The sequence below is a fragment of the Schistocerca piceifrons genome, chromosome 1 (assembly GCF_021461385.2).
Source record: "Schistocerca piceifrons isolate TAMUIC-IGC-003096 chromosome 1, iqSchPice1.1, whole genome shotgun sequence".
Taxonomy (NCBI): Eukaryota; Metazoa; Arthropoda; class Insecta; order Orthoptera; family Acrididae; genus Schistocerca; species Schistocerca piceifrons.
Genome location: NC_060138.1, coordinates 455,401,685 through 455,414,257, shown reverse-complemented (window position 1 = coordinate 455,414,257; position 12,573 = coordinate 455,401,685). Strand labels below are relative to the sequence as shown.

Here is a 12,573-nt window from a genome sequence, read left to right as displayed (position 1 = left end):
GATTCTTATTGTATTGTTGATAGCGTTTACTTAACTTAATGGATTGACTTTTTTTTCAGGTTCATGAACATTTATTTTTATCTGTTATTACTTTTATGTTGTAAGTTCATGTACTGGCACGTTCCATGACCTTGGAGATTTGCTCCTCAATTTGGTCCTACGGAACTTGACGTGTAAATAAATAAATAAATAAAAAATAATTAGAGTTATTAAGAATCATTTACAGAATGCTTCATGTGTTGATTTTTATGAGTTTATATTTGAAAATATCAAACTCCTAAATGCAAACATTCTTCAGCAATATATAACTGAGAATTAGAAATAAGTACGATAACCGATGGAAGTAATAAACATTGTCTGTCTTAGTTAAAGAGTTCGTAATACTAAAGTAGTGTATTGTGTTTTCATATGACAAAAACAAAACAACAGAATATTTACTCGAATAGTAACGCAAGGTATTTCGATTTCTTTTTCGTTCAAGTTTTAACGAGAAGGTACTATGATCTATATACCTGTAGCATAAGCCAAGTACTTTAACCAAAATCTACTATATAGATATAGTACTAACGAAAGTTCCCACAAAATGTCGATTCACTTGAACTTCTAATTTCTGTCCAATATTTTGATTTCGGTCATCTGGGCAGTCTGTGCTAGAGATACGCAAATACGTTCTCTTACTACAGAATCCGTCGTCTCCTTCCAGCTCTGAACTTACCAGGTTGCTTTGGTGCACCCTGTATAGCAGACCACGTTATGCCAGCGGCTTTGAAAGAAAGTCAAGAGAAGAGTGAGTGGTACTCACGCACGACGAAGCAGATGGTGCCCCAGAGGCCGGGCGCCATGTTGAGGAGCGCGATCGTGGCGTAGCCGAAGAAGAGCGCAGCCACGTGGCTCATGAGCGCCTTGCCGTGCAGCGACGCGCGCAGTCGGCAGCTGGCGTACGCGAAGAAGGTGGCCGCGAGGAAGGCGCACGACACCACCATGCAGATGCTCGTCACCACGAACATGGCGACGCGGCCGCTCTCCTCCGGCGGTGGCGGCTGCTCCATGTCCGACGTGCACAGCAGCGCCGACACCGAGCCGTTCCACGTCTGCCACAACATTTAGGGGGGTATTTCCAATTACAGCACTGTGTAGGGCTAAATGAAACGAGTTTGATAACTCCGGGAAAGGGGAGGTACAGGGTGCGTGGCGGTGACTTTGTTATTTGAAACATGGAGTTGACTGGAGGGGTAGACGGCTAATTAGAAATTTATATTTGAACCAGAGAGCAAGAGTAAGAATAGGAGGTGTGATGAGTGAAGAAATAGAACTGGGAAGAGGTGGAAGACAAGGTTGTTGTTTATCACCAACACTGTTAAATATACACTACTGGCCATTAAAATTGCTACACCAAGAAGAAATGCAGATGATAAACGGGTATTCATTGGACAAATATATTATACCCCTAGAACTGACATGTGATTACAGTTTAAGCAATCTGGGTGCATAGATCCTGAGAAATCAGTACCCAGAACGACCACCTCTGGCCGTAATAACGGCCTTGATACGCCTGGGCATTGAGTCAAACAGGTGTGTACAGGTATAGCTGCCCATGCAGTTTCAACACGATACCACAGTTCATCAAGAGTAGTGACTGGCGTATTGTGACGAGCTAGTTGCTCGGCCACCATTGACCAGACGTTTTCAATTGGTGAGAGATCTGGAGAATGTGCTGGCCAGGGCAGCAGTCGAACATTTTCTGTATCCAGAAAGCCCCGTACAGAACCCGCAACATGAGGTCGTGCATTATCCTGCTGAAATGTAGGGTTTCGCAGGGATCGAATGAAGGGTAGAGCCACGGGTCGTAACACATCTGAAATGTAACGTCCACTGTTCAAAGTGCCATCAATGCGAACAAGAGGTGACCGAGATGTGTAACCAATGGCACCCCATACCATCACGGCGGGTGATACGCCAGTATGGCGATGACGAATACACGCTTCCAATGTGCGTTCACCGCGATGTCGTCAAACACGGATGCGACCATCATAATGCTGTAAACAGAACCTGGATTCATCCGAAAAAATGACGTTTTGTCATTCGTGCTCCCAGGTTCGTCGTTGAGTACACCATCGCAGTTGCTCCTGTCTGTGATGCAGCGTCAAGGGTAACCGCAGCCGTGGTCTCCGAGCTGATAGTCCATGCTGCTGCAAACGTCATCGAACTGTTCGTGTAGATGGTTGTTGTCTTGCAAACTTCCTCATCTGTTGACTCAGGGATCGAGACGTGGCTACACGATCCGTTACAGCCATGCGGATAAGATGCCTGTCATCTCGACTGCTAGTGATACGAGGCCGTTGGGATCCAGCACGGCGTTCCGTATTACCCTCTTGAACCCACCGATTCCATATTCTGCAAACAGTCATTGGATCTCGACAAACGCGAGCAGCAATGTCGCGATACGATAAACCGCAATCGTGATAGGCTACAATCCGACCTTTAGCAAAGTCGGAAACGTCATGGTATGCATTTGTCCTCCTTACACGAGGCATCACAACAGCGTTTCACCAGGCAAAGCCGGTCAACTGCTGTTTGTGTATGAGAAATCGGTTGGAAACTTTCCTCATGTCAGCACGTTGTAGGTGTCGCCAACCTTGTGTGAATGCTCTGAGAAGCTAATCATTTGCATATCACAGCATCTTCTTCCTGTCGGTTAAATTTCACATCTGTAGCACGTCATCTTGGCGGTGTAGCAATTTCAATGGCCAGTAGTGTAGATCTGGAAGAAATTATTAGTGAATGTTTTGATGGAAGTAGAGGAGCTTGTAGAAGGGGTCGGAGAGTGGAGTTTATAAGATTTGCAGACGACATGGTTGTGATGGCAGAGAGTGCAAGAGAGATGGAACAAATGTTAGGTGATATAAACACAAAATTAGAGGAATATGGAATGAAGATTAACAAGAAGGAAATGAAAAGTATGGGAATTGGAGGAAAGGGGAGAAAATGCCGTATGAAAATAGGGGGAGGAGAAATAGAGCAAGTGAATAACTTCAATTACTTGGGCAGTGTAATAATGGCTTATATGTATTGCTCAACAGAAATTAGGAAAAGAATTGCAGTGGCAAAAGAAGGATTCAAGAGGAAACAGAAATTACTTTGTGGACCACTAAACAAAGATCCGAGGAAAAGACTTGCCGAATATTACATCTGGAGCGTTGCCCTATATTGTGCGGAGACCTGCACATTGAGGAAGGTAGATGAAAGAAGATTGGAGGCACTAGAGATGTGGATATGGAGATGAATGGAAAAAGTGAAATGGGAAGACCGAGTAAGAAATGATGAAGTATTAAGAAGAGTTGGAGAAGAAAGTTATCAGAAAGAGAAAACGGAACTGGATTGGACATTGTTTGAGGAGGGACTGTGTATTAAAGGAAGGAATCGAAGGAATGGTGGAGGGAAAAAGGGGAAGAAGAAAAAGAAGATAACAAATACTGGACAATATAAAAGGAGACAAATACTCAGAAATGAAAAGACTTGCTATGTATAGACAAAAGTGGAAGAGGCTTAACCCATGACAAAACCTGCCGTAAGGCAGAATACCATACTACTACTACTCATTGTTGTGTGTGGAAGGGGGGTTGAGCACATTCCAAATAGGCCTGGCGGTTACAGCTAAAAAAACACCTGATTTTCGGTTATATGATTTTTTTTAAGGCCAGTTTAACGTGACTGTTAAAACCGCTCAAAATAACCTGTTTATGAAATAACTAATTTTCGGTTTTTTGTTCCTATTATTTCCGGTTATAAAAGTAGAAATCGAACAAAGATTGAAAAATTTCGGCTCTGTTCCAAGGTACATAGAACGAAAATATTAAATTAAATAGGCAAATAAAAGATAACTCCGTCTGTCCGCCGTTCACTGCTATTCTCGAGAAGTGGTAAGCGGTTGTATGCTAGAAAAAGCACCAGTATTCTCGTACTGATTCTGATTTTTTGACACTCGTCGTAATCACGGAGAATATCAGTATTTGGGCATTACGAATAATCAGTACTAAAAGATGAAAACTGAGGGTAAAGAAGTCTATTTTTCGTGTTAATTTTCCGTTTTTAAGGACTTCAAGCAGAAAGGCATATTATGTAGACACTGGCAGCAGATCAGCTACTTCCTATTTTTATCGTGCATTCTGAATGAATTGTTAAGCTTCTAATTTAGTACTGTTACCATAATGTCCTTCCTGTTTTATTATTTCATTGAAACGGCAGACAAATCTTTACTTCTTCAAAGGAAATGAAGCATTGTACTTTACTGTTACGTCACTTCGTAAAAATATTTCCAGCTTAGGGTTGGTGCCATTCTGCAGTACAATGGATGTCCGGCGGCGACAGCCAGAAACTACCGTAAAGGCCAGCTGGGGGTAGGTCTTGCACACTGGGCGTACCCGTGTATAGAGCTTAACCCACGGCACACAGCAACAGTGACATTATTGTCTCAGAAGCGGTGTACCAATTCTTATGCCATGTGTTTGTTGCGCGGTTCTCCCGGGCATTGTTATTAAAACAGCGCTGATCGCTTTTTACATTTTCTATAATAACACAATATTCCAAAACAACACAAATTTTACGTATAAAAATTACTTCCTTTTCAAGAAAGTTTTATTTAAAAACGAAAAATTTTAGCACAGTTGCTATGTCTAACTGATATTTCGGTATTTTCACTCGGTTATCGGTAAAAAATAGAAAAAACACCTGTTATAACCAAGACCAAATACCGAAAAATATTGGGTGTTTGGACATAAAATACTGGTATCGGTTTTAACTCGTCCGTTTTTCCCGTTCCTAATTCGAAATAGTAATGGGAAAAACCGACAACGGCATTTTACTTCTGAATAACCAGTAATTTTTGGTATTTCTCTGGTCTCGTTTATATCAGTTTTTTTTTCATTTTTTACCAACAACCGGGTAAAAAGACAAGCATATCAATTTGCCACGGCAGCAGTGCTAAAATTTCTGATTTCTAAATAAAACTTTTTAAAAAAACGCTTAATGTTTGTTCGTAAAATTTCGATTGCTTTGAAATACTGAAGTATTATAGAAACTGGGAAAAGCGATCCCCATAATTTTATTAGCAACGCCTACACTTAAGAAACTAGCAACAAAGACATGGCAAGAGAGTCGCTACAGGACAGACGGTACGTGTTTTGTACGTGCAGTGTGGTAGTTTCTCGCTGTCGTCCTCGCACGTCAGTTGTACTGCAGAATGATACCATCACTAGTTTCGAAGTACTTTACAAGGTGCGTTAGCAATTAAGTACAGTCTTCCATTGTTTCAAAAAATTAAAACGGGAGGTGGCAGAAGAGACTTGCGACATCGTATAAGGAGAAACGACATCCACCGCTTTCTTTGAAAGACAAGGTAAAATTGATTGATATACCGGGAGTATAACGGGAGGAGGATTCCTCATGCATAGGACGGCAGCGTAGAGAGTGTGTTAACTGTGAACAGATCAATGATAGTGTTGTTCTCACCAGAATCGACAGCAAACCAACATCGACAAAGATAGTTCAGGTATATAAGCCGACATCGCATGCGGAAGACGAACAGATAGAGAAGGTATATGAGGCCATTGAACAGGTAATTCAGTACATAAAGGGAAAAAAATCTAGTAGTCACGGGGGACTGAAATGTGGTTGCAGGAAAAGGATTAGAATAAAGGTTTACGAGAAAATATGGGCTCCGACTAGGAATAAGACAGGAGAAAGACTAACTGAGTTCTGCCATAATTTTCAGCTAGAAATACCGAATACTCTGTTCAAGAATAACAAAGGAGGAAGAATTCTTGGGAAAGGCCAGGAGATATGGAAAGATTTCTATTAGATTACATCATGGTCAGTCAGAGATTCCGATATCAGATTGTAGATCGTAAGGCATACCCTGGAGTAGACATAGATTCAGATAAAAATTAAGTAGTGATAAAGAGTAGGCTGAAGTTTAAGACACTAGTCAGGAAGAATCAATAAGCAAAGAAGAGAAATACGAAAGAACTAAGAAATGAACAGAGACGCTTGAAGTTCTCTGCGGCTGTATATAATGCTATAAGGAGTTGCTGAGTAGGCGGTTCGTTTGAACAGCTCTAAAAAGGGCAATCACAGAATTTGGAAAGAGAAACATACGCACATAGAAAGTAACAGTGACGAAACCATGGGTAACAGAATAAATATTTCAGTTGATCGACGAAAGTAGAAATTACAAAAATGTTCCGGGAAATTCAGGAAGACAGAAATACAAGTCGCTTAGGAACGAAATAAATACAAAGTGCAGGAAATCTAAGACGAAATGACTACATGAAAAATGTCAGGAAATCGAAAAAGAAACGATCGTCGGAAGGACTGACTCAGCATACAGAAAAATCAAAACGGCCTTCGGTGAAATTAAAATCAAGGGTGGTAATATTAAAAGTGCCATGGGAAATCCGTTATTAAATGCAGAAGAGAGAGGTGATAGATGTAAACTGTACACTGAAGGCCTCCATGAGGGAAAACCTTTGTGATGACATGACAGAAGAAGAAGCAGGAGTCGATATAGAAGAGACAGGGATCCAGTATTAGAATCAGAATTTAAAAGAGCTTTGTAAGACTTATGATCAAATAAGGCGGCAAATAGGTAACATCCATCAGAATTTCTAAAATCATTGGGAGAGGTGGCGACAAAAGACTATTTACATTGCTGCGGAGAATATATGAGTCTGGCGATATACCATATGACTTTCGGAAAAACAGCCTCCACACAGTTCCGAAGGCTGCAGGAACTAACAAGTGCGAGAATTATTTCACAATCAGCTTAACAGCTCATGCATCTACTTTGTTGACAAGAATGATATACAGAAGAATGAAAAGAAAATTGAGGATATATCACATGACGATCAGTTTGGCTCTAGAAAAGGTAAAAGCACCAGAGAGGCAGTCCAGATGTTGCGATTGATGGTGGAAGCAAGACTAAAGAAAAATCAAGACACGCGCATTGGATTTGTCGACCTGAAAAAAGCGTTCGACAATTTCAAATGATGGAAGATGCTCGAAATTCTGAGAAAAATAGGGGTAAGCTACAGGGCAAGACAGGTAATATGCAATGTGTACAAAAGCCAAGACAGAACAATAAGAGTGGAAGACCGATAACTATCTGCTTGGATTAAAAAGGATGTGAGACAGGAATGTAGTCTTTCGCCCCTGCTGTTCAGTCTATACCTTGAAAAGCAATGACGGAAATAAAAGAAAGGTTTAAGAGTGGAATTAAAATTCAAGGAGAGAGGATATCAATAATAAAGTTCGTTGATGTTATTGCTGTTCTCAGTGAAAGTGAAGAAAAATTACAGGAACATTCTAATAAGTAAAGAACGTGGACTGACAGGAAATCGAAGAAAAACGAAAATAATGAGAAGCAGCAAAAATGAGAACAACGAGAAGCTCAATATCAGGATTGGTGCTAACGAAATAGATGAATTAAGGAATTTTGCTACCAAGTCCGCAAAATACCCCATGACGGACGAAGCAAGAAGAATATAAAAAGGAATCTACGCAGTGACAAAAAATGCATTCCTGGCCAAGAGAAGTCTACTAGTATCAAACATAGGCCTTAGTTTGTAGAGTAAATTTCTGAGAATTTATGTTTGGAGCACGTTAGTGAAACACGGAATGTGGGAAAACCGGAAAAGAAGAGAATCGAAGCATATGAGATGTGACGCTACAGAAGAATGATTAAAATTAGATGGACGATAAGGTAAGGAATGAGGAGAGTCTCTGCAGAATCGTCGAGGAAAGAAATATGTGGGAAATACTGACAAGAAGGGACAGGATGGCAGAACATCTGTTAAGACATCATGGAATAACTTCCGTGGCTCTAGAGGGAGTTGCAGAAGGTAAAAATTTTAGAGGAAGACGGAGACTGGAATACATCCATCAAACGAATAAGGACATTCGTTGCATGCGCTACTCTGAGATAAAGAGGTTGGTACAGGGGAGGAATTCGTGGCGGACCGCATCAAACCAGTCAAAAGACTGATGACTCAAAAGAAAAAGTCAGAGTGAAAAGTTAATACCATCCAAAAGTTACGTTGCAGGGAAGTCATTAACTTGTGACCTTTCGCTCTCGCTGTCGCCGCAACCGTCTCTTTCTCCATGGCAATGTTTGCTAGAGACAATAAGATCAGTTTCTGCCAGAGACTTAGCGCCGTATCGATCTTGCTCTACAACGCCTACACCATCATTAGAATGGTCGAATCCTTTTTGATATCTACGTTTATTGCTGGCAATAATAACAATAAATAACCGAAAATCAGACCGATGTAAACGAAAACCGGTTATCTTAGTGTAATCGCCATCTCTAATTCGAAAAGGCGGGACCTAACTCTTTTTACGGCTAATTTAGTGCAGGTCGTGCAGTGGACGAGAGAAAATCGCGAGTTGCCGTGGCGACTTAATTTTCCAATGGCCGTTCGGTCATCGCAATCAGGTTTAATATTGCGCATGCATTGCTCCTGAACGAAAATCGAGTGTTATGTGAGTGGACACGTTTGTGGATGCTGGTAGAAACAAGGACCTTCAAGACCCATCAGGACACCAGAAAACATCGAGAAAGTAAGGCTGGCGATTTGGAATTTACTCCGCCGATCTGCACGCATACACGCAGCTACTCTTGCAATTTCTGATTCTTCATAACACTTAAAATTTCATTTATACAAACTGGCCGTGATGTACACTCTTAACCCAAGCACTTTTGTTTCACGAAAAAATGATGTTGAAGCCTTGATGGAAAACCTGCCTCATGACGCCCTTGTGTTCTTCAGTGACGAGGCACATTTTCATTTGTCTGGATGCGTGAATAAACAAAACATTTGATATACGAGTAGCACGATCCCCTGAGAAATTCGTGAGCAGCACCTGCATCCAGAATGTGCGACTGTTTGGTGTGCGTTACCCAAAATTGGCATGATTTTTGAAAGACAATGATAGTGCAGTCACAGTCACTGCTGTGTGTTGTCTCTAGGTGACTGATAGTTTTTCCTTCCCGAAGTTGAAGAAATGGATGTGTGGGATGGCTGGTTCCCACACAACGGCGCCACGGCTTACATGTCACAAACGTCAATGACGATCTTGCCCCAACACCTCACCGATCGTCATTATCTCCTTGAGGGCTGAACTTCAGTGGCCAGCACGCTGGCCAGATTTAGCCTCCTGCGAATTTTTCTTATGTGGTTATCTTAAATCCTTGGTGTATATCAATCGTCCACGGACCTACATTGTAGAACAATTCTTGCTGCTATTGCCAACAGAGACAGAGAAATGCTGGACCAATTGAACCCAAATTTCCGATTTCGACTCTCCGAATGCATTGAGCAGAATGGAGACCGCGTTGAAGATATCGTTTTCAAAATCTAATGGATAAAACTCTAAATGTATCTCCACGTAAAGAGAAGAGAATTAAACTCATACTTCCAATACTTGCTTTTTTTTTACAGTAACCAAGTTCTCTCATCGCTCGCTGTGAGTGCTATAAGATAGTGTTGGCGTATGCCAATACACAGCCTTCACTGAGCGATGAGGATGGCGGCAGATGGAAGAATGCAGTGTCTTTACCTGTGTGCATTGTAGAATGTGAACAAGGAAACAAAGATATTGGATTCAGTGGGCTTATATCAACGAGAATTTCACACAAGGATGTTGGGAAGGTAATGCGACATTTGCGTTTGCGGTAGAGGAGAGTACGAGTGGGTATATGCACTGGAAGGAAGTAAGAAAAGAAAAGAAAAGGTAAAAGAAGGTAGGAAAAGGAACAGAAGAAAAGAAACAAGTGAAAGAAACAAAGGAAGGAGAAGAAAACAACGTAAGGAACGACGATACTTTCTGTAGGCAACAGCATTATCGACGAACATTCTGACTGCACTGCTGACCTTATCAGATGTCCGATAAATCACTTATGCATATTGAGAACGTTAACGATCCTATTACGCTTCCTCGAGGCACGTCCGATGCTGCTTTCGTATTTTCTTTTTTTTTAACATTCGGCTTTCAGTATAACATTCTGGGTTTGATTAGTCAAACATCATACAGCCAATCGCATATCTGCGTAGATTCTCCGTACGATCATATCTTGGTCAGTAGTGGTCAAAGATTTGGTACACTGTCGAACGCCTTTCGGAAGTCTAATAAGATGGAATCAGCCCGTTCCCCTGCACCTGCAAGATATTATGAATGAATAAGTAAGGAAGATTAGGGTTTAAAGTCCTGTCGACATCAGGGTTATTAAAGCTCTGGCCAGGAAATCGGCCGTGCCTTTTCAAAGGAACTATACCGACATGTGCCTGGAGTGATTGAGGAAAATCGTAGACAACCTAAATCTGTGTAATTGCTCGAGGATTTGAATGTCGTCTTCCCGAAAGCGAGTCCAGTTGTAACAGGTTTATTGTATGTACACCCACTACTACAAATACTTTATGATTCCGAAAAAAACATTAAGTCTGCTCGGATTTTTTTTATTCTGTTAACGTTGCTTTTCTTGTATTGCAACAGCTTTGTGTATACAGATTTGATGTAATGTGTAATGCCAAACATAGAGTAGAAATATCTCTGGTCTGAATATGCAGATACGCAGAACTGATCTTGTGTTGTCAACAAACATTGTAGCCGTGATCAAATGACCTCGGAAGGTTTATTAGGGCTGTTTGTCCGTAATGCGTCCTATAAATTTTGAATGTCACAACATCGATAATACAGACAGATTCCCTTCACTGGTGCTGTGGATTTCGTACAGGCTGTCTGTAACACCACAGCAATGTGCATTTGATACCTGCAATAAACTGTCTCTTAACTTTGAAGAGCAAAATGAACGGGCATCGCGTCACAGCACCGTCACGTCATCGTGTAATAATCTGTCCAGCACGTCACCTCACATCAGTTCGCCTATCCTAGTACGGAACGGCGAAAGTGAGGTTATGAGTCACTACGCATGATAAAAAATGTCTGAGTGTAATATTAGAACTGTGGAACTAACAACGACAGTGTTTATTAATGCGCCGGCCGTTGTGGCCGAGCGGTTCTAGGCGCTTCAGTCTGGAACCGCACGACCGCTACGGTCGCAGGTTCGAATCCTGCCTCGGGCATGGAAGTGTGTACTATCCTTAGGTTAGTTAGGTTTAAGTAATTCTAAGTTCTAGGGGACTGATGACCTTAGAAGTTAAGTCCCATAGTGCTCAGAGCCATTTGAATCATTTATTGATGGCCAAAGAAAACTTCATAACGTATGTTCTTGATTAATTTTGTTTGACCACGTGCTGAGAAGCGAACGTTTCAAAAAAATCGCTATTTATTTGACAGGGAAAATATATACACACACATCTAACAGTATCTATAAAGAATAAATGGGGCCTGTTTACCTTATATATTATGGTTTATTTTTCTTAATTAAACTAAAGCCGTCACAAATAACTGTATTTTTCTCATTAGTTAAAGCTGACTTTTTCACTTAAAAAGTTATGAATTGAGATATCTGACCTCACTTTTGTAAGAACACTCAATGGAAAAAATATCCAGGTCGTCATGGAACGTTATCAATTAGCCACGAAAACAGAGCGTAATAATAAAATGTAGGTTAAGAAGATAAAAAAGGGCAAAATCCACTATATAACTCGTGTGAGCGCGGCGAAAATAGGTTAACTTCCGATATTAGCAGACGACGATACCTTCGAAACTTTCTTCCCGAGTAATCTTGGCGTGCCATAACGTAACGATCGGACCTGTTGGCGACTTGTGTCAATGCCGCCATTTGAAATGCATTGTGGAATGTTTTGACATGACGTGACGTGTTTTGAAATGGTGACCATTGCCCTTAGTCAAATATCATCCCTGGATCAGGTGACAATTCCAGCTAAATGTTGACAACATGCGCAGAACACAATGCTCACTCCAGAGATATTTCTACTCTATGACACTAAATCAATCCTGTTGTTTATTGTGTAGTATTAATTCCATTTATGTATATGATTTAGTTGTAATTTTAACAGCTTTGGCCTGTAAGTAAATCAATATCCGTGTATAACGTTATGAAGAAGGGACAGTTGAAGACCTATAGTGGGCTATGTTGTGTTGCAACTTCGAGTTAGTTGAATACTACTAGAGAAAAAGACTGTCGTCATTTGAGACAGCGAACTTTATATGGACTAGTTTAGTAAGCTCAAAACTGTATCGAGATCTTTGAGAGGACCGAGCTTCTAAACAGTTTAATGTCGATGATGTGAGAAATAAACTGCGGACGTCACGTCAGGGTTGATATTCGGCCAGCCGTCCATTGTTGGTTCTAGAAATCTTTGTTCTTAATATTAAATTAACTCGATTGGTCCTATCCCGTTCCGCTTAAGAAACAGTGAAAGTTAACTTAAGGCGTATTCTGAAAAATCATCGATGAAAGAGACAGCGGAGAGTTGGCACCAGAGGTCTTGCAGCAGTCGTCTCATGAGGGAAACTGAAGATGCAGATCTCTGCAATCATAATGTCGACCGTCGACTGACGTTTAATTGCTGCTGGCGTTCTGGGCTTAAATAC

At 41.1% G+C, this 12,573-nt stretch overlaps 1 protein-coding gene across 1 annotated transcript in view; it reads right to left on the bottom strand.

Annotated features, from left to right (window-relative positions):
* Positions 1-12,573, bottom strand: part of LOC124792524 (G-protein coupled receptor Mth2-like) — a 617,551-nt gene that overhangs the window by 476,098 nt on the left and 128,880 nt on the right. The window contains exon 4 of the mRNA XM_047257947.1: positions 803-1,091. Within this exon, the coding sequence (XP_047113903.1) occupies positions 803-1,091 (289 nt within the window). The remainder of the gene's footprint in view (positions 1-802; positions 1,092-12,573) is intronic.